The 23,169-nt window shown below is 38.3% G+C and overlaps 1 protein-coding gene across 4 annotated transcripts in view; it reads left to right on the top strand.

The window, feature by feature from the left end:
• Positions 1-23,169, top strand: part of SMARCC1 (SWI/SNF related, matrix associated, actin dependent regulator of chromatin subfamily c member 1) — a 172,199-nt gene that overhangs the window by 66,110 nt on the left and 82,920 nt on the right. For all 4 annotated transcript variants that reach the window (XM_053897598.1, XM_053897597.1, XM_053897600.1 and 1 more), the window contains exons 13-19: positions 3,221-3,258; positions 6,595-6,716; positions 10,612-10,683; positions 13,700-13,813; positions 14,672-14,825; positions 15,319-15,432; positions 22,253-22,312. In XM_053897598.1, the coding sequence (XP_053753573.1) occupies positions 3,221-3,258; positions 6,595-6,716; positions 10,612-10,683; positions 13,700-13,813; positions 14,672-14,825; positions 15,319-15,432; positions 22,253-22,312 (674 nt within the window). The remainder of the gene's footprint in view (positions 1-3,220; positions 3,259-6,594; positions 6,717-10,611; positions 10,684-13,699; positions 13,814-14,671; positions 14,826-15,318; positions 15,433-22,252; positions 22,313-23,169) is intronic.

The raw sequence follows: 23,169 nt of genomic DNA, 5'->3' as shown, positions 1-23,169 counted from the left end.
AGAGTAAATGATTGTTAAGACTGGATACTCTTTACTGGGACAGTTTGTTAAATAGAATTATAGTTTCTTTTTTTTTTAATTACCCATTTTATTTTATTTTACCTTTATTTTAGAGAGCTTGGGAGAGGAAGGGAGGGAGAGAGAGCGCACAAGAATATTAAGCAGGCTCCACGCTTAGCACAAGCCCACGCTTACCTTGACCCCATGACCCTGGGACCATAACTTGAGCCGAAATCAAGGCTTGGATGCTCAACCCACTGGGCCATCCAGGAGCCCTGATAGTTTCTGTTTTTTTAATTATACATCCTAAAAAGGAATCAATCTGTAGTTTTATGAGCGTAGACAATTGTCCTTTTAAAAATGGGAGCTACTATGAGAGTGTTTTTTTAATGGACTTTATCAAAGTAGTCAAATCGAAGCCAGTTTTAAGAACTGGATAGAAGTTTCAATTGGATCTAAAACTTTCAGTGCTGGGTATAAGAGCTCTTTTTTTTTTTTAACACAGCAGGGGTGTTATGGCTGAAGATGCTGCTCATCGCAGCTGGAGAGCTAGAGTCTGTGGAATTTTAAATTGTTGTCCTGGCCTCTCATCTAGGAACCAACAGGCTTTTCCACGTATCACTTAATCATCTGGCTTTCTGCATTAGATAACCTGAACCATGTGTCAAGGGTAACTGATTCATCAACTGGGAATTCCTCTTCACAGAGTTGTTTATTGTTTTAACTGGTCCATATTCTGCCTTACATGTCACCTAGCTAAATATCCCCAGTCCTTCTTTCCTTCCTTCCTTCCTCCCTCCCTCCCTCCCTCCCTCCTTTCCTTCCTCCCTCCCTCCCTCCTTTCCTTCCTCCCTCCCTCCCTCCTTTCCTCCCTCCCTCCCTCCCTCTCTTCCTTCCTTCCTTCCTTCCTTGAGATCACTGAAAGGTCCAGATCCAGGGGCTGAGGTGAGAGTGTGATTGTCCACATCTAGAAGGAGGAAGAGAACATTTATGAGTACTGTTTAGGAATCCATAAGCAGGTGGCCCTCCTACTTTAGTATTAGCAGAAGTCAATTTCCTTTGGGTACCAAGACTACCTCTGGGACAGAAATCTGTTAAACTAAATATATTTTTATTTATTTAAAATTTTGTATTTAATGTTTATTATTTTTGAGAGCGCACGAGTGAGAGCGAGCGCTTGAGTGGGGGAGGGGGAGAGAGAGAGGGAGACACAGAATTCAAAGCTCCAGGCTCTGAGCTATCAGCACAGAGCAGGGCTTGATCCCATGAACCATGAGCTCATGACCTGAGCCGAAGTTGGAAGCTTAACCGACTGAGCCACCCAGGCGCCCCTGTCAAACTAAATTTAAATGGTATGTTTTGACCAGAGAGAGATCATTAAGTTGTGTTACCACCATCTAGTGAAAAATTGGTTATCATGGGGTTTACCAAGATCCAAAGAACAAAAAATTCATTTTGACAGCCTTATTTAGAACTGTTAGTCACTTCCTAGAAAAAAAGTAGTCCCTGTGCAGAACTGGGTGACCATAAGTTATTTACCACATGGTGAATCTCCTATTCCTGCTAGCAGTTGTTTGTCTAACTTAGAAATCAAACAACAGTGCCCATCTCTGTTTTGCCTAAGTACCTGCCAGGTATCATTCTACATATGTTCACATTTCATTGTAAAACCATGTTAGTCTTGTGTTATGTTTTTTTAAAGAAATAATTTTTTAATGTTTATTTATTTTTGAGAGAGAGAGAGAGAGACAGACAGAGCTTGAGTAGGGGAGGGGCAGAGAGAGAGGTAGACACAGAATCTGAAGCACGCTCCAGGCTCTGAGCTATCGGCACAGAGCCCGATACGGAGCTCAAACTCCCAGGCAGTGAGATCATGACCTGAGCTGAAGTTCGATGCTTAACTGGCTGAGTCACCCAAGTGCCCCAGTCCTGTGTTATTAATGAGGAAATGAGCCTAGAGGGGTTCGGTAATGTTTCCAAACATAAAGCTATTAAGCAGCAGAGCACAGACTCCGGTCTAGGTCTAACTTTAGTGCCAGTGCTTTGTGTCACTGCACTCTGCTCTTGTGCTCATTTCTCCCAGCCTTCAAAGCTCATAGTGACCTTTCAGATTTGTGAAGGTGTCAGGTTCGTCCCCACCTGAGGCTCTTTGATCAGGCTGCTTCCTGTCCCTGGAATGCTTTTGTCCTTCCCTTACGTTTCAGCTAAAATGTTACCTTTTCAGAGACTCTTCCCTCTTTATTTAGAAGGGTTCACCCACCCAATCCCTCTCTAAAATATATTTGTTTTTCTCTGTATACCAGCTTTCATCATCTGAAATCTTTTTGTGTATTTTCTCTCTAGTCTCCTGCCACTCCCAACTGGGATGTAAATTCAATGAAGACAGGGACCTTTTCTTGTTTTTCATTGTGTCCTTAGCATTTGGACACATAGTAGAGGCATTCTATAGAATATGGTTGAACGTTTGAGTACTAACTGTTCATGTATTACTGATCTTTTTATATTCTCTAATGTAGATGTTGGCATACTTATCTGGAAAGGGCCAGCTAGTATTTTATACAGTATGGGCTACATGGTCTCTGTCACAGTTAATCAACTTTGCCACTGTCATGTAAACGCAGCAATAGTTAATATATAAACAGATGTCCACACTGGCACTTTTACTTTTTGCTGTGGAAATCAGCTGCCTGGTTTAAATTATACTTGGGTTTATTCCTGTTCTTTTGCAAGGCCAGCATTTAGGTTTTGGAGTCTTCTATCCTCAGAAGGTATTAACACTCTTACCAGGACTTTGTAGTGATTGATTCTCACCTCTTTTCTTTACTCCTCATTTCTTAACTCATTTCCTCTGAGATCCAAAATGTCATTACTTTGTTTCATTAAATCTCAAGTGGCTAGAGTCCTAATCAAGTCCCTTACCTTTTATTAGCAAGATCATAACTGAGATTAGTAGCCTAAGCAGTAATTAATTATAAATTCCCTGTTGTTGGAAATTTTTAATTATTTAATGCTTGAAGCTCTATTCATCTTTGTGCTTCTGTGTACAGTATCACTTTACTGAATTATTAGAGGTGGGTTTGCTTTAATAATGTTTTATTTCTTTCCTTTTCCCTCTCTAGTAATAATTATATAAAGTTTTAAAAATTATCTTGAAGTTTCCAAGTAATCCAAAGAGCATATATACCTGATTTTTACATAATTGTATATTTTGATTTTGCAGATGAGCAGGATGAAGAAACAGTCACAACAGGAGGAAAGGTAACAATTTAATTACGCCTGGTGCAAAAGTAGCTATCTAAGGGTTCAATGTATGGAGTAGAAACACTGATTGAAAGTGCCTTAGAAATACTCAATTTTGAGGCCCTTCTAATTTTTTGTTTTCAACCCATCTCTGAAATAATTTGTCTTTCTCGACTCCTAAGACTTTTTAAAAGGAAATTTCTATCTTCTCATGTAGGGTCTCTCCTATGCTAATTTCCAATTCCATTATAGCTCTGGTTGCAAGGTGGTAATCAGAGCTGAGTGCAGTGTTCCAGGTGTTATCCGATGGTACAGGTGAGCAGGGACCATACCTTGCCTTGATTTTCTCCCTTCCATTTATATCAGTACAATTTCAGTCCACAGCCAGTACAGCTTTTGGTCATGCTCTTAACCTTTTTGGAGCCGTTACAGTCAGCTGCTTCCTGTTTGATCAGTTCTATGGTGGAGACATATCAATAATTATGCTGTTGAAAGGTGTTGGATTTAAGGCAGGATTTTACTTTTCTTTTTAGTAAATGGCCCATTGTTCATTCAAACTGTCGTTTGTGTTATTAATAAGTGTAACTAATCCCTAATCTCTCTGAAATAACTTTCTTCCTTTGCTGAAAATGGATAGTTCTTTTTCATTGAGTGAGAGAAATCCCCCAAATTGACATTTATTGTTTTTATACATTCAAGGAATGAACCTATTTATGACAGGATTGCCCTGAAAAGTATTTCAAGAAACTCCTCTATGTAAGGCTCTTCATCTGAATTGTTCTTATGATTTTAATTTTTTTTTTTTTTAAGATTTTAAGTTATCCCTTATCCAGTGTGGGCCTTGAACTCATAACCCTGACATCAAGAGTTGCATGTTACACTGACTGAGCTAGCCAGGCACCTCTGTGATTTTCTTTTTTAAATCAGACTTCTTCAGTTAACCAACTACTTAAAATCGTTAACAAATGTTACATTTATAAAAATATGTCATCATTTTGTGTAAATACTCTTATGTGGTAGTGAAAGAGACCCAAATAAAAAGCCAAACAATTGGCATAGGAGATTTTGTTTATGCCAGGGGCAGGGGACATTTTGAAACCAAGGCTAAGTCTGTTGTATAACTGAACCCAAAACTTGTTAGATGTATTTACTGTAACACCTCGTCCCACGATGCCATCCCGTGTGTTTCCTTACTCAGATAATTAAACCATAGACTGTTGGCCTTTATTTATTTATTTTTTTATCTAATAAGAAAAAAGTTTTTGTTTTTTTTTTTAAATCTTTATTCACCTTTGAGAGACAGACAGAGCATGAGCGGGGGAGGGGCAGAGAGAGAAGGGGACACAGAATCCGAAGCAGGCTCCAGGGTCTGAGCACTCAGCACAGAGCCCAGTGTGGGGCTTGAACCCACGAGCCGTGAGATTATGACCTGAGCTGAAGTTGGACGCTCAACCGACTGAGCCACCCAGGGGAGGGGCAGAGAGAGAGAGAGGGACAGAATCTGAAGCAGGCTCCAGGCTCTGAGCTGTCAGCACAGAGCCTGACACAGGGCTTGAACTCATGAATGGTGAGATCATGACCTGAGCCCAAGTCGGAGACTTAACTGACTGAGCCACCCCGGTGCACCCTCTTGGCCTTTATTAATTGCAGTGCCATTCTCTCCTAAATAAAGGATATATTTTGTGTTCTAATTGAGTTTGTGAAACCTTCATTTCAAAACCACTTTAACCATGTACATATTTTTTACTAGCTCCCCTGATTTGGGAGATAACATTTCTTACCTTTGTCATCAATATTAGCATACTTGTTTCACCATCATTTAAGTAACAACCAGAGTTCCTTGGGGTTTTCAAACATTACCTTTTTTCTATACTCATTGATCTTAAGGAAATTACTGTCTTAAGTTTCTAGACAGTAATACTAGATCCTCACTTCAAATAATGCTGCACAGATATTTACACTGAATGAAGTTAAAGATAGAAATTAAAGTGTAGAACTGGTTTTTAATAGAAAAGAATTTCATAAGAATAAAAACAGTAAAAACACAGATGAAAGGTTGTAGATTTAACTGTATAAAATTGGAAAACATCTGAGTGTCAAAAAACTTAACTTCCTGTAATATTTTTGATAAAAATGTTTAATTGCAAGTTAATTATGAAGAATCAATAAGATAAATAGAAATTGTTAAACATTGTACAAGTCGTGTGGTCTGGAGTTTTAAAACCTTTGAATTTCATTAAATACACCCTCAGAGGAAGGCAGGGATTAAAGGTAACTGAAGAGATGCAAATGTCACTTAATATGGATTTCTTGATTAGGTTCTGATTTGGGGACAAAAATGTATAAAGGGCATTTTTGGGTTAATTGGAACCATTTGAATACAAACTTTGTATTACATGATATTATTTAGAAGTAATTATTACTATTTTTTACTGGAAGCATAAGAAACGTTCTTGTGTTTTGACCCACAGCAGTGATTTTTAAATTATTGTATTAGCCAGGCCAGGTTTTCAGGTGGAATCATTAGTTAAAACCTCTGTAAATTGGATAAAAATCAGAGCTGACTTTTATTAGTGAAAATGATTAAGAGTGTAGGCCCTCAATCCGGGATCTCAGGAATTCTACCCTGTTTTTTTTTTTTTAATCTTTACTTATTTTTGAGAGAGAGACAGAGTGTGAGCAGGGGAGCAGCAGAGAAAGAGGGAGACATAGAATCCAAAGCAGGCTCCAGGCCCTGAGCTGTCAGCACAGAGCCCGATGTGGGGCTTGAACTCATGAACCGTGAGATCATGACCGAGCCGAAGTCGGATGCTCAACCGACTGAGCCACTCAGGCACCCCTACCCTGTTTATAACTTAATAGCTCTGTGCATCATTTTCTCACCCACAAAAGTAGTAGTAATAGCTGCTGTTACTGTGAGGAATGAATAAGGTGCATGTAGCTGCTAGCAGATACTTACTGATGAATCTTTGGAATAGGGGAAAGCTTGTCATTATGCTTCATTAGGGTCTTTGAGTCACCTCCTTATAAATCACTTGAGAGCTAGATATGTGACCCCAGGATTAGATAAAACTAGACAAGCAAGAAGCAAGCTATTGTAAGAAAAGTTTTGAGTCTTCTTTGAGTTGATTCCCTCATCTGTAAAAGCAAGGAATAAAATCTGCTGTGTCATCTGGGAATCTTGTGAAGGTACCTTAAAACTGTGAAGGGTTGTTTTTATTTGAAATTTGTTTTTCTAATCCTTGAAATTGGATCAAGTGGCCTCATTTTATGCCCTAATATCAGAAGTTTGAAAGCTGTTACATATCTCTCTGTAGTTCTCTGTTTCTCTCAACTCTGGCTTCTTTTCTATAGGAAGACGAAGATCCTAGCAAAGGTGATCAGAGTCGTTCACTTGACCCAGGAGAAGATAATGTGACAGAGCAGACCAATCACATTATTATTCCTAGTTATGCATCATGGTTTGATTATAACTGGTGAGTGGGCCATGTATACCTGTAAGTAAGATACTTAGGTGTGGGAGAACTTCTTGAAGTTATCTTATGCCTTTCTGCCCAAGTCCCTCTTGTCACTAATCATTGTCAGATGGATGAAGGAAGATGGAAAGTGATTTTAACTTTGGAATGTGTTCTTTTTTTTCTTTCTTAAGTTTATTTATTTATTGAGAGAGAGAGAGAGAGACAGACTTTGTGCATGCGAGTGGGGGCGGGTCAGAGAGCGAGGGAGTGAGTGAGAATCCCAAGCAGGTTCCACACTGTCAGAGTCTGAATCGGGGCTTGAACCCATGAACCGTTATGTATGATAACTTGAGCTGAAACCAAGAGTCGGACGCTTAACTGACTGAGCCACTCAGGCTCCCCTGGAATGTGTTCTTTAAAGCAGTTTAGGGATGGAGACTAAGTTGTGTTGTAACTTGGGGGTGTAAAATTTTGTAAGCTTAGACTTAATTCATTTAGAATCAGTTATGATTCAGATGGGCAAATAGTTAAATATTTAATAATTATAAAATATTGGCATTCATTACATGATTTTGAAACATTAGGGGTGCCTGGTTGGCCCAGTCGGTAGAGCCCGCAACTCTTGATCTCGGGGTTGTAAGTTCGATCCCCATGTTGGGCATAGAGATTACTTACAAATAAAATCTTCAGTAATGACTTCATTTTAATATGATTTTTTTTTTTTTTTTTTTTTTGTGAGTGTGCTCTAATAACGAATGTGGGGCTTGAACTAATGACCCTGAGATGAAGAGTCACATGCTGTACCGACTGAACAAGCCAGGTGCCCCAGTAGGAAATATTTTTAACATTAGGCTTTTCATGTATAAACATTTCAAGAAAACACTCTCCTCAGCATCTTCCCTGTTATTTTTACCAAAACCGTTTGACATCATTGGAGTGTGGTTGGAAATAACTAGTCCTAGATATTTTATTTATTGATTACTTATGAAGTGTGACTGTTTCATGTCAGGCTGATTTTTATCTGGCTTTTTATTTTTTAATGTATGTTCCAGAACTTACCCCTCCAAATAGTTAGCTTCTTTAAGGTATTTTCATTGGAAAGTTACATATATAACTTACGCTTAAGTGATGGATGGTGCCCTTTCTCAGAATCTTGTGGTCTTACTTGGATCTGTTGCCTGCTCTCAATAATTATACATTATCATTTTTTAAGGATAGGTGTGATTTTATGTATGTGTGTCTTTGTACATGGCATTTAGACATATATACATCTTTAGAAGCCAATTTAAAAGGGTAGATGATCCATTTGGAGCTGTATTTTTTTCCAAAACCACAAAATATGACTCTAATATTGAGACTTCTCTGCATGCCTTTAACATTTCTGAATGCAGTTCCTAAATGTTTTGAATAAATAGAAGCTGGAACACAATAAGTATATAGCTCTTCTTTGAAGGTCAAATCTTCATTACATTGATTGTGTTAAATTATTTTTATATTTGGAAGTGTCTCAGTATCAGTGTTATTAATTATAATTACATATTCAGGTTCAGAACAGTTGAAAAGGACACACTTGAGGAAACTAGTGTTCTTTTCCTCTAAAATGAAAAAAGTCTTAATACTACATAACTTGGTAAGTTTTTATAGGTTACAGAAACACTCATTTGCATCATAACCATTGTGTGTCATAAAGCTTGCTCTAGTGGATAGTGGAGGTGTGTGTCACACCCCTGTTTTGTAGATAAAGGTAAATACTGTGTCCATGTAAGCGCTCAGAGTCATATTTGACAATTGGGAGAACTCAGATTTTCTGATTCTGAATACCCCACTTCCTGACTCATTTTCAGAACCTAAGCAATTAGCTGCCTGCACGTAAGGAAAAGAAAGTTCTTTGGATTAAACATTCATGTGTGTTTTGTTCTTGGTGAATATAGAAATTGTATTTTGTGGGCCTTTCCTAACCTGTAACAATAAAACAATGAGAGGTATATTAGAACTATATAATTAATTGCTTACAGCTATTCTCTTCATAGTAAAATTTGGAAAGTCATTACACATACGTATATAGCATTAATTTGTCTTAGGGATTATCTTCTAGAAGTTTCCAGGTAATTAATTGTATTTATAGTATTTGGCAGTACAGATCCAGTTCAAACAATTTATATGTTCCCAAATAATGCAAGAATGAATGGTTTTTGTTTAAGTAAACTCATTGTGGGGTTCAAACTCATGACCCAAGGTCAAGAGTCACATGCTCTACAACTGAACCAGCCAAACGATGCTTTTAGTTACATTAATAGATTACTGATTTGCTCTTCTCTGTGTAACCAGTACATGTTGCATATCTGGAAAGCCACTGAGAAACTAGAAAGTGTCATCAGTAAAAACATTGATTTGTAGTAGTGTCAAAACCTTTGTCCTAGATACACAGGTGGGTCATTTGTATAGTTCATGAGGACTGATTTTTACATGGTCTCTATAGTGCTTTCATCTGTAACATTTTGCAAAATTATCAGGGCCTTTACCTAAATAGTAAAAATTAGTTCTATGATTGATTTCTTTGTTTATAAATGTTTATATTTTTAATTAAAAAAAATTTTTTTAATGTTTATTCTTGAGAGGGAGAGAGTGTGAGCAGGGGAGGCACAGAGAGAGAGGGAGACACAGAATCTAAAGCAGGCTCCAGCTCTGAGCTGTCAGCATATAGCCCGATGTGAGGCTCAGACTCATAAACCATGAGATCATGACCTGAGCCAGAGTTGGATGCTTAACTGACTGAGCTACCCAGGCGCCCCTATAAATGTTTATTTTTGAGACAGCACAAGCAGTGGAGGGGCGGGGGGGGGGGGGGTACAGAGGATTCAAAGTCAGCTCTGCACAGAGAGCAGAGAGCCCCATGTGGGGCTCAAACTCAGCGAACCATGAGATAGGACCTGAGCTGAAATTGGACACTTAACCGAGTGAACTACCCGGGCATCCCTTGTTCTATGATCTTTATAAAGGCAGTAGATTGCTGAAATCTTTTTTTTTTAATGTTTATTTATTTTTTTCTTTTTCTGAGAGACAGTGTGAGCAAGGGAGGGGCAGAGAGAGAAGGAGATACAGAATCCGAAGCAGGCTCCAGGCTGTGAACTGTTAGCACAGAGCCTGACATGGGGCTCGAACTCAAGAAGCGCAAGATCATGACCTGAGTGGAAGTCGGACGCTCAATTGACTGAGCCACCCAGGTGCCCCGATTACTGAAATCTTAAAAAAAAAAAAAAAAAGAGTTTATCACAAAGTTTCTGAGGGCTGGAAAAAAGTTGCATTGATATGAAAAACCCAAGAAACTGATCATTGTAAATTCCATCATCTTTTGGCTGGTTGTTCACTTCACCAGTTTGTTTCTGTGCCAGCTGCTACAATGTTCGTCAGCCAGTATCCAAAGAGCTTTTAGTATTTTGTGGTTCATCATGTGGTCATGATATGTTATGTCAAATACATAATAAAATGTATTGCTTTCAGTGTGTTGATTGAAGTTTTTGAGTTTGGTTATGGGAATAGAAAAACTACAGTTACATATTGAGGGTTAGAGAGGGAAACCTTTATTATATGCTCTTCATACATAGGAACTTGTGCAAGCTAGTTGATTTTTTAAAATAATGCTTGAGGGGCGCCTGGGTGGCTTAGTGGTTAAGTGTCCAGCTTCGGCTCACAGTTCGTGGCTTCGAGCCCCACATCAGGCTCTCTGCTGTCAGCACAGAGCCTGCTTTGGATCCTTTGTCCCCTTTCTATCTGTCCCTCCCCTCAAAAACAAGCATTAAAAAAAATAATAATTGTTTGCCTTTTGGATTTATCAGTTCTACTTTGAAAATTACTTAGCTTAAATTTTAAGATTTTATTTTTTTAAGAGGACTTTTTGTTTTTTATTCCCCAGTATTCACGTGATTGAACGGCGTGCTCTTCCTGAATTTTTCAATGGGAAAAACAAATCCAAGACTCCAGAAATGTGAGTGAAATATAAAGATGTAATCCTGATACTACTACTTTAGAATGGGGCTGAAGTGTAGAGAAATTGTTAATTTGCATGTGTTTGGCAGGGGTTTCTTCAAATTGTTTTAAATTTTTTTAAAAAGTATTTATTTATTTTGAGAGAGCATGTAAGTGGGGGAGGGGCATAAAGAGCGGGAGAGAGAATTCCAAGCAGGTTTTGTGCTGTGCTGTCAGCTCAGAGCCCAGCTTGGGGCTTTATCTCCCAAACCGTGAGATCATGACCTGAGCTGATACCAAGAGTCGAACACTCATTTTTGCTAATGTTTGGAAGTTTGCAAATATGTTACTCCATGCAGAACAGTGTTCATACCTCAGCCGCACAGAATTCCGTGCTGTAAAGGAATTTTTTCTACATTTTTTCTTCTTCCATTTGTATCTTGAACTATATGCATGTGAGCTCTTACAGCCATGATTGAAATTAGTAATAGTCATTCACCAAAATGAGCTGAGGTTTCTCCTTAACAGTTCCCAATTTATGTTATAGATTATGTATATTTACGTATGATAATCTGAGAGACGGTGGAGTCTTTATCTTGTTTTCTTAATGAATGATTACTAATTGAAAGAATGCCAGATATGATGACATAGCTGCCTATAAATTGATCTTAATTACATAAAGTATTGTTGTGCTTTTGCATTGGAGATAAAACCTTTTTGGAGATGGAAGAATCTTTTGGGGAAGTATTTTTGTATATTTGCCTGGTGACTGTTAAATATACGTTTCTGGAAACGCTTGCCCCAAAATAAATCTACACCTGTCATACTATAAATACTTTTCCATATATTATCTTTATAGTATTAATTCATTGCTTGTTATACTCATGTGACTTCACAAATAGATGTCTTTTGCTTAAATTGTTTGGGAAGGGTGATTTTCCACATTGAATGCATGACAGAATATAGATAATTGAATAATAAATATTTTCTTATAGTAGATTGTCCACAATAGTTTGAGGTTGTAAGTTTAGATAATTCTAGCCTTTCCATAACAAAAGTGTAAGGATTCATTTAAAACCACAGTCAGGGGCGCCTGGGTGGCTCGGTCGGTTGGGCGTCCGACTTCGGCTCAGGTCATGATCTCACAGTCCGTGAGTTCAAGCCCTGCGTCGGGCTCTGTGCTGACCGCTCAGAGCCTGGAGCCTGTTTCAGATTCTGTGTGTCCCTCTCTCTCTGCCCCTCCCCTGTTCATGCTCTGTCTCTCTCTCTCTCAAAAATTAAAAAAAAAAACAAAAAAACACCACAGTCAAAGATTTGGCATAAGAAACCCTGATAGTCTTTCCATCTAGTGAGACATGGTATATTCTTCTAGCTAATTTGCCAATTGCCAGCGTTTGTAAATACTTCTGGTTCTTGGCAGTCTTCTGTTTAAAAGCACAGTTTATCATTTTAGTCCGCTTAAATCTGAAAATTTATGGTTTTTATTTATCCATCTATGTGTATACTAGACCTTTTTTGAGCAGTGTACCTTTTCTATTCTGATGTAACCCACCTTAACTTTGCCAGACTTTTGTTTTTCTTTTGTGGCTAGGTCTGTAGCTTCTTAAAATCTTGTTTTAAATATTTTATCGCAGAGGGGCGACTGGGTTGCTCATTCAGTTAAGCATCTGACCCTTGATTTCAGCTCAGGTCATGATCTCACAGTTTGTGAGATTTGGCCCCAAGTTGGGCTCTGCATTGACAGCACAGAGCCTGCTCGGGATTCTCTCTCCCTCTCTCCCACTCTCTCTCTGCCCCTCCCCCACTTGCACATGTCTTCTCTCTCTTGCTCACAATAAAAAAAGGTTGTTGCTTAAAAAAGACAGAAATAAGTAAATGAATGAATGAATGAATAAATATTTTGTCACAGAAGTGTTTGGGTTTGTTGTAAAATAAGTCTCCTGTGACTCCGAATCCCAGTTTTTCTCTCCTTTTTTATCTGTTCTTGTTTTGGCTTTGATTTTGGCCTCATGGGTTCTACTCATCGCCTGGCTGGGTATATAGCCATTGTCAGAGCCAGATCAACATGTGGCTCTACTAAGAATATAGAAATGAGAGGCAGCACGTGTTAAGAGCATGGATTCTAGAGCAGCCGCCCCCCCCCCCCCCGCCCCCCCCCCCCCCCCCCCCCCCCCACACACACTCTGTTTGCTAAATTCTGGCTCCACACTTACCAGCCTTGTGGTCTAGGGCACTTTTTTTTTTTAAGGTATATATTTAAAAATTTTTATTTTATCTATTTTGGTGGGTGGGGTGAGGCAGAGAGAGAGAGAGAGAGAGAGAGAGAGAGGGAGGGAGGGAGAGAGAGAATCTCAAGCAGGCTCCACTGTCAGCATGGAGCCCAGCACAGAGCTCGAACTCACAAACCATGAGATCATAATCTGATCCAAACTCAACAGTCAGATGCCTAATTGACTGAGTTACCCAGGAGCCCCTAGGACACATACTTTAATCACTCTGTGCTTTAGTTTCTTCATCGATAAATGAGATGATAGTGGACCCTTCCTTAGGGAGAGATTGTGAGATTTAAATGAATTACTGTGGATACACAGTAGTTCTGCAGACAGCATAAATAACCAGGTGTTTATTTATCCATTCACCCCTGTGACCAAGCTTGTATTTATATTAGCTCATATTATTATTTTAACCTATCTATTTTTAAGTAAACTCTATGCCCAGCGTAGGTCTCAAACTCCTGTCTCCAAACACAAAACCCGCCTGCTCCACCAGCTGAGCCAGCCAGACACCCCTATGTTACTTTACATTAACTTCATCATTTTATTGTTACTTATCGTTAATATTAGTAAATAGTTGTTTTGCATATTAGCTATTATCCTTAATTACATTAATGACTGTAAGCACTCAATAGTATTTGTTGGAATATAAACTTTTTGTTGGATTTGGTTATAGGGAATCAGAAGATTATTGGCTCTATGAGTTATTATTTCTGAAAGGATGTGTGTGTTCACCTTATGAATTTTGCCACTGCTTTTTAGATACTTGGCATATCGAAATTTTATGATTGACACATATCGCCTAAACCCCCAAGAATATTTAACCAGCACTGCTTGTCGGCGAAACTTGACTGGAGATGTGTGTGCTGTGATGAGGTAAAATGCCTGACTTTTTCTTAGACACTTCACTGCAGGTGGTTACTGATTCATTGCTGTTTAATGTTTGATTGATCCAACTGGATATTTCCTTTGTTGATAAAATACCTTAATCAAATGTTTTTTATTCAGGGGTTGAGTATTTTTAAAAATTTTTTTTTTTTCAACGTTTTTTATTTATTTTTGGGACAGAGAGAGACAGAGCATGAACGGGGGAGGGGCAGAGAGAGAGGGAGACACAGAATCGGAAACAGGCTCCAGGCTCCGAGCCATCAGCCCAGAGCCTGACGCGGGGCTCGAACTCACGGACCGCGAGATCGTGACCTGGCTGAAGTCGGACGCTTAACCGACTGCGCCACCCAGGCGCCCCTGAGTATTTTTAATACCTTGGCATTTTCTCTTCTTTTTAAGATTTTACACTTGATATCTTTTATTTTATGGTAAAATCGTAAAATGACCAGGGATGGAGAGTGGGTTGATCTGGAGAGTGGATAAGCTCTCTACACTACATCTGTCTAAAGAAACAAATCAAATGGGAATCTCCTGGTTTGAATTTGGCCTGTGTGTGAGTTTTTTCACCTTGGACTTAAGTGAACATTTGTTTTCTTCTTTCTGTGATGGAAATAATCAGGCTTTGTATTAGGTTTTGGGTGTTATGTTATCAACATGATGTTGAGTTTGTAGAAATTGTCCCTCATACAACAAACCAAAATTGTCAGTTAACTTTGTGGTGCTTCATAGCCTATAGAGAACATTTTACTTGTTTTATTGTTTTGATTTTTTTAGTGAAATGTGATGATGGTTAATGAAGTGAGTTACAGTTTCTAGATGTTAAGTTTCAGAGCTTTACTCTTCCAGGGTTCATGCCTTTTTAGAGCAGTGGGGGCTTGTCAATTATCAAGTGGATCCAGAAAGTCGACCCATGGCAATGGGACCTCCTCCTACTCCTCATTTCAATGTATTAGCTGATACCCCTTCTGGGCTTGTGCCTCTACATCTTCGATCACCTCAGGTAAATTAATGATTACACAAATATTATTATAAGTCTGGTTTTTGTAATTATTACTCTAATAACCTAATATTAGGCATTTTTAATATTACACTAATTATACACTGTATGAAACTTCTTCCCCTTCCTAACATTTGGAAAGTGAACAAACACATGTTCTTGAAAAGATTACTATGTCAACCAGATTTTATATAGCCTGAAGTTGGAATAACATGAGTCTAAGGTGTAAATTGTTCTTCACTGTGAAATGGGGTAGCATATTAAAGAAAATTTATTGTCGATTTTCTCTGGGATTTAAACGAGGCAGAAAAATGTTGCTTATACGCAACATCTGTTGCCTATGTTGAAATGTTGTTAGAAGTGTAGGGCAAAGGTGTGGTTATTTATTTTATTCTGAAATCTCTCTACGTGTCAATATTATACAGTGCTTTAAAAATTCTATCCCCTTAACTTTGTAGAGATTAATAAAGCCATTCATCATTTTTCTGACTCCTAGGTCCCTGCTGCTCAGCAGATGTTAAATTTTCCTGAGAAGAACAAGGAAAAACCAATTGATTTGCAGAACTTTGGTCTTCGTACTGACATTTACTCCAAGAAAACCTTAGCAAAGGTAAGGACTTTGTTTCTAGACCCACCTGGGCTGCAATGCAGCATGTCCTTTTTATTCTTCTTTGTAAGAAGTATCAGTTTTCATAAGAAACGTAACTTTCTAGGGCATAAGAATGTGAGCATTCTAATTAATCTATTGGCATTTTATAAAACCACCATCACTTATCTTACCACTTTTTCTGTATGGTTAGAATGTAGGTATGTTAAAGTAATGATGAATAATATGTTAAAACAGGAAAAAGTGGAGAATTTCAGCATAATTGGAATATATAGACTCAAAGGAATATTGTATAATTGAAAAATGTGCCTGAAATCAACCTCGTTGGGTGGTTTTAACAGCAGGCTAAACACAACAGAAAACAGGAATAGTGAGCTCAGACAGGTTAGTAGCTACCTTAAAATTGAAGCACCAAGAGAAAAATAAATTTGATCAAGGTGGCAGAGGGGGTCAAAGAGAACAGACTTTAAAGGACACGTGAGAAATGGTAAAAAGAATTCATGTTTATCATTAGAGACCTATAAAAAGAGAAAGAATGAAACAGAAGTGATATTTGAAGATGTAATGGCTAATCATTTTTGATAAATAATAAAAAGATACCAACTCAGTAGAGAGTCTAAACTGATCCACATTTGGATACAGAGGAAAACATGTTTAGGCACATCATGCTTAAACTTACCTTAAAAACTAACATCTTAAACAGGGCGCCTGGGTGGCTCAGTTGGTTAAGCATCTGACTCTTGATTTCGGCTCAGGTCTTGTGGGGTCATTCCCCTTTCAGGCTCCATGATAAGTGTGGAGCCTCCTTGAGATTTTCTCTCTCCCTTTCTCTCTGCCCCTTTCCTCCATTCACACACATGCATGCTCTCTCTCAAACAAAAGAAAACAAAAAAACTAACACCTTAAAAGTAGCCACCACATTGGGCAGTGAGTGGCGTTGGAGAAGAACACATTAAATTCAAAGAAATAATCATAAAACTGATGTCTGACTTTTCAGCAGAAATGACAGAAGCCAGGTGTTTATTTTTTGAGAGCGTGAGCGCGAGAGAGAAAATGCAAGCAGGGGAGGGGCAGAGAAGGAGGGAGACACAGAATCTGAAGCAGGCTCCAGGCTCTGAGCTGTCAGCACAGAGCCTGACGTGGGACTCAAACCCATGAACCGTGAGATCATGACCTGAGCTGAAGTCGGATGCTTAACCGACTAAGCCACCCAGGCACTCCAACAGTATAGTAACATTTTAAATGCTGAAGGTAAAGCTGTCGGTCTGGAGTTCTGTATCCAGTAGGAATACCTTTCAGGAGTGAAAGGGCAGACATTGAGAATGAGGTTAGGTTTTCACTAGCACACAGTACAGGAAAACTGAGGGAAGTTTTTTTGGGTGAAGGATGTTGATCCCTGATGGACCCACAAGACTAGGAAGGTATACGTCTAGGGAGACGAATGAATGTACGATTAAATATGAAGAAATATAGACTGTTTAAGCAGTGATCATTTTAAGGAGTTTATAACATGTAGAAATGACCAAAATGGCAGAAAGACAATTACATGGAGTTAAACTCCTGATATAATTTAGAAATGTGATAAAAAATGCTGCTTCAGGTTAAAGTATATAATACTTTGGCAAACACTTTCCAAATACTTTTGAAGGGGATTGGATCTACATGGAAGAACAATGAATGCCAGAAGAGGTCAACACCTGGGTCAGAATAAAAGATGTTTCCTCCTGATTTGTAGTTTTAAAAAACGGTAATAGACTACTTAAACCAAAAATGCTAACAGTAGATCTCTAGGTTTTCAATATGTGTTAAGGACCAAACATGGCTCAAGGTACAGCAGAGGGAAATGGAAGTACACTATATTAAAGTTCTTATGCTATATGGTATTTGAGGATACACCATGACACGTTAGAGATGAGGATTCTAAGTCACAGAGTATTTAAAGACCTATAGCTAATAAGTCAGGAATGGAGATAAAAACAGAATAATACTCCACAAAAAAGTTACTACTTCTCAAAAAAAGTTACCCCATAAGAGGAAATGAATGAGAAAGGAAGGGGTAGGTAGGATGAGTAGAAAATAGGGAGGTGGTAGGTTTATATATGACCATGGGGATAGTAATAACCTTATTTGTAAATGGTTGTAGTATTTCAGTTAAGCAACAGGGATCGTCAAACTGCATAAAAAACTAAGAATCATAAATTGTCTGTAAGAAATCTAATTATAAAGTAAAAGAATGAGAGAAGACGTGCCTTCTAGACATTAATCCAAGGAATACCAGTTATGTTAATACTAGTGAAAATAGACATTAGAAATTATTTTACCAGAATTAAACATGGACATTTCATAATGATAAAGGAGTTAGTTAATCAAAAGGACATGATTGCCCTAATTAGGTGTATAGTTCATTAAAAAACTCCAAAATATATAAGGCAAAACTGATAGAATTGTAGTTGGAGATTTCAGTAGTCTGCTCTTAGCAATTGATAGCATAAGTAGGTAGGTAGGTCAGTAAGATAAGACTAAAGTTCTTGGGGAACATTCACCAAAGTATATTCAATTCTGAGCCATAAAATGACTCTCAAGAAATTTTAAAGGAATGATACTATAAAATGTGGTTGTATGATTTCATACACGTGAAATAAATATGGTTAGCTAACCACAACAAAATGAAACTAGAAACCAGAAACAAAAAAACAATACAGAAAATTAACGAAATAAGGAGATGGTTATTAACGAAATAAGGAAAGGATCGGTAAATTTGATAAGCCTCCGACCAGAGTGAGTGATCAAGAAGAAAAGAGAAGACACAAATTACAAATCAGGAAAGAAAGAATATATTACTGATTCTCTGTACATTAAAAAGATATTAAAAATGTAATCAAGAACCTGATAATAATATATTTGACACTTTGATAAGACGGACAAACCCCTTGAAAGCAACAAAATAAAAAACTTTACTCAGGATGAAATAGGTAACCTAATGTAATAGCTTGAAAAATGTCCTCCAAAGAAATCAGATCCTGATGCCTGGAACTTGTAAACATTACCTCATTTGGAAAAAGGTTCTTTTGCTGATGTGATTAAGTTAGAGATCTTGAAGATGAGATAACGCTGTGTTATCCAGGTCAGCCCTGAGTGCCATGACATGTGTTCTTCTAAGAGGTAAATCTAGAGAGATTTGAAGACAGAAGAGGAAAAGGCAGTGTGACCTCAGGCACAGAGGTTCAGATAAGGCAGCTGCAAACCAAGGAGTTCTGAGTCAGCCACCAGAAGGTGGAAGAGGCAGAGAATGAATTCTCTTCTGGAGCATCCATAGGGATTACGGTCCTGCTGACACCTCAGTTCTTGTCCTGGTTGTATTGATTTTGGACTTCTAGCCCCCTGACCTATGAGCAAATGAATTTTTGTTATTTTGAATATTTCATCAAGTTTGTGAGAATTTGATTATAGTAGCCATATGGAACTAATAGACTTGAATAACCTTGTATATATTATATCTATATATATTTCAACATCTTTCTGAAAAGAAAACTCTAGGCCCAGATGATTCTACTGATGCATTTGTACCAAACATTTGAGGAAGAAATAATACCAACCTGTATAAACTCTTCCAGAAAATAAAAGTGGAGAGAACTATTATATTCTTTTATAGTTAAATATAAATACACACACACACACACACACACAAAGTCACTGAGCTTCTGGCTATATAAACAATATAAATAAGTTTAAAAAAGAATGAATGTATAAAAGAATATGCATGATTGTCCTTAACAGCTTTATCCAAGATAGCCAAAAACCATAAACAATCAGTCATGTAAATGGATAAATTGTAGTTTATTCAAACAATATAATATTCACACAGAAACGAAAAGAAATGACTTCATAAAAAGAGTGTGGTTGAATATCATCGACCTACTATTAAACAAGAAGCCAGACCCACAGACTACATACTGAATGGTTTTACGAAGTTCAGATCCAAGAAAAACTAGCCTATGATTATAGAAGTCAGAATAGTGTGTACTCCTGTTGGTATCAACTTGAGGTTTAAAGGAGAGAACCCTTAGATGTTGATTTAGGTGATTATATGGGTGTATATGTGAAATTGTATCTAACTGTATACCTAAGGTTTGGGTTTTTTATTGAACATACATTCTGCCGTAGTAAACACCAAAGAAAGCATTTCTAAAACCATGCACAACCCCCACAAACATCTCAAGGATTATGAGATGAGATTATGCACCTTTCTCAGAACTAGTTTTTATCAAGAGGAGAAACTGTACCTTTGTGGCTGAGACGTGGAGAAATGCTCACTGCCACACACCTACCTAATAAATGTCGTCATGTTTAGGTTGTACAGATCTTTCCTGTTATTCAGGTTTTCCTTCCTTAGAATTTAGATGAAATGTTAATGAATGTTGTTCCTCTTGGAATTTTGTTCCTCTGTCTGATTGACAGTCATTTCTGAGATTAGTTCATTAAAAGATGAAACTCGTTGTCTTAAAGTAACCATTAAGGGTTATGGGGCACCTGGGTGGCTCAGTCAGTTAAGGGTCCGACTCTTGATTTCGGCTTAGGTCATGATCTCATGGTTTGTGAATTCGAGCCCCACGTTCGGCTCTGCTGACAGTGCAGTGTCTGCTTGGGATTCTCTCTGTCCCTCTCTTGCCCTTCCTCCGCTTGCATGCTCTCTCCCTCTCTTTCTCAAAATAAATAAGTAAACTTAATAGAAGTCATTAAAAAGAAAGTAATCCTTAAGGAATCTGAGCAATGTATTATGAGTTCTAGCTACATGCCTTTTTGTCCATCTCACAAAGTCCTGCTTTAAGACTTAATTCTACCATGCTTATTTCCACAATGTTTCAATTCCTCTTTATTCTCTAGTTAAAGTAGTTATTTTTAGTACAGTTTTTTGCAAAAATTTCAGAATATGTATTGAATACCATGGAAACCTAGCAAATCATAATTTAACTTTTACCCACAATATGTAACACAGTATGCAGAAAGGTTGAGTCAACAAATTGAGAGGCTTTATTGTCACAAACAAGGAAATCACAGACTATAGAAATTTTCTCTTCATTTTTAAAACTATAATCTACCCAAATAGAGTTTACAGAGAAGGGATATGTTAGAATGTATATTCTGAGTTAATAACATTTGCAGGTAAAGAATAATGTCAGGTATACCACACATCCAGTCTTCTGACAGTCTCTGAAGGGAGCACGGTGTACAAATCAAGAAGTATGAATCAATTGATAAATCTTAGTTTTTAGGTAACACAAAGTTGGTTTTCTTATACCCCCCATGCTCATGTGAGTTGTCAGTTAAAGGGATTCTTTTTTTAAAAATGTTTGTTTGTTTTGGAGGGAGAAGAGGGGGAGGGGCAGAGAGAGAGGGGGAGAAAGAGTCCCAAGCACTCTCCACCCTTAGCATGGAGCCCACATAGCCTGATCCCACAACCTTGAGATTGTGACCTGAGCCAAAATCAACAGTCCAGGGCTCAACCCCCAGTTAAAGGGATTCTTACGGAAAGAGTGATTTGCAGTTTAGGGAATTACTTGGTGATTATTTTATTCAAGAGATGTTGAAAATATGAAGTTGTTGCAATTGGAATCAAGAATCTTTCAAGGGGTGCCTGAGTGGCTCAGTTGGTCGAGCTTAGATCATTCTCTCCTGGATGGAGTTCAAGCCCCATGTTGGGCTCTGTGCTGACAGCTCAGAGCCTGGAGCCTGCTTTGGATTCTCTCTCTCTGCCCTTCTCCTACTCAGTCTCTCTCTCTCTCTGAAAAATAAACAGGGGCGCCTGGGTGGCTCAGTCGGTTAAGCGTCCGACTTCAGCTCAGGTCATGATCTCACAGACCCTGAGTTGGAGCCCTGCCTCAGGCTCTGTACTGACAGCTCAGAGCCTGGAGCCTGCTTTGAATTCTGTGTCTCCCTCTCTCTCTGCCCCTTCCCTGTTCATGCTCTGTCTCTTTGTCTCAAAAATAAATAAAAACATTTAACAAAAAAATTTTTTTTTTTTTCCAACGTTTTTTTATTTATTTTTGGGACAGAGAGAGACAGAGCATGAACGGGGGAGGGGCAGAGAGAGAGGGAGACACAGAATCGGAAACAGGCTCCAGGCTCCGAGCCATCAGCCCAGAGCCCGACGCGGGGCTCGAACTCACGGGCCGCGAGATCGTGACCTGGCTGAAGTCGGACGCTTAACCGACTGCGCCACCCAGGCGCCCCAACAAAAAATTTTTTAATAAATGAATAAGCATGAAAATATTAAAAAAAAAAAAAAGAATCTTCCAGAGTAATTTATATGTAGTACAATTTGTCTTTGAATCTTAGAAAAAGTACTGTGTTCAAGTTATACCAATTTGTGTTACGTTTATGATATCCAACCAGTTCATGGTATGCATTAAAATATTGTGCCTTTGTAGCTTGAAAGTATTTTCAAATTTCAAAATAATAGAAACAACATATCTAAATGGTCTATGAGTCCTTAATAGAAAACAAGAAATCTTTGAAATAGGTCTGCCTTTCTGTTGGAAGTTTAGGATCCTCAAGTGTTTTATTTCTGTTGCTCAGGGACTTTTTTTTTTTCCAAAGATTTTATTTTTAAGTAATCTCTACACCCAGTGTGGGGCTCCAACTTAACCCCAAGATCAAGAGTTGCATGCTGTACCGACTGAGCCAGTCAGGTGCCCCACCTACTGCTTAGGGACTTACTTGGTTGTGTGCATAAAACAGCCCCCTGAACTTAGAAGGAACTCCTGCTGAGCTCCATGCTCAGCCTTTAGGAGTGAGTGTCTAATTTTTGGCTTTGTTTCTTTAGAGTAAAGGTGCTAGTGCTGGAAGAGAATGGACTGAACAGGAGACCCTTCTGCTCCTGGAGGTAAGCACATTAATAGTGGAGCCCCTTTATCCACACAGGAGGTGGGTGCTTAGCTTCTGTGACTCGCATTTGAAGTACACCTTTGGAATTAATCCTGAAGTTTTTTGAACCATGTATTGAGTTTTAAGAGAATTTTCTTGGTCCATCATTATTTAAATATCATACCTAGAAGTGATGTGCTGGCTATCAGTAGGGAAGATCAGACCTGGATATGTGTTATTTTGGCCCAGGTTGGGTTGTTTCATTTTAAATCTTTGCCAATATTAAACAATTATTACGGCTTTGCAAAAGTAGTCTAGATCTGTAACTTTTCCTCCAAAATTGGAAGATTTGGCACTTCTGGCACCTCATTCCCATGTAACAATAATTTGCTGACCTTGAGTAGCAGATGTTGCTTTGAAGTGGAATGTTTCTTCAGATTCCAGTTGTTGTTTTTGTAACTTAGCCCACCTCGGTCATTGTAGATGAGTTCTCTGGTGCTGGTGTGCATTTGTACAACCTCCATATTTCCCAGAAGGCATTCCAGAGAAGTAGATGAAGATGCCTGCCACTGAAAATACTGTTTGTTCTTGAAAGTAGAACACTGTCGTAAACTAGTGGTAATTCAAGATATGTCAGTCAGCTTGTTGAATACTTTTTGGAATTCTTCATGTCTTTGGAGATTCTTGAAAATACTTACACAAGTAACTCTTAGCAATTATTTCTACTCTGGAGAGTAAGAGAATGTTAGGTTCCATATTTATCAACCATTTTTGAAGAGGACCATTTATCTTTAGTTACAGAACAGTGATTGGGTAAAATGAAGACTGCGTGGTACTACATAGTATTTGTGGGTAGAATGTACGTGTGAGAGCCAA

The sequence above is a fragment of the Panthera pardus genome, unplaced genomic scaffold, assembly GCF_024362965.1.
Source record: "Panthera pardus isolate Hobbes unplaced genomic scaffold, ASM2436296v1 HiC_scaffold_8, whole genome shotgun sequence".
NCBI classification, from domain to species: Eukaryota; Metazoa; Chordata; class Mammalia; order Carnivora; family Felidae; genus Panthera; species Panthera pardus.
This window is presented reverse-complemented; position numbering and strand designations above follow the sequence as displayed.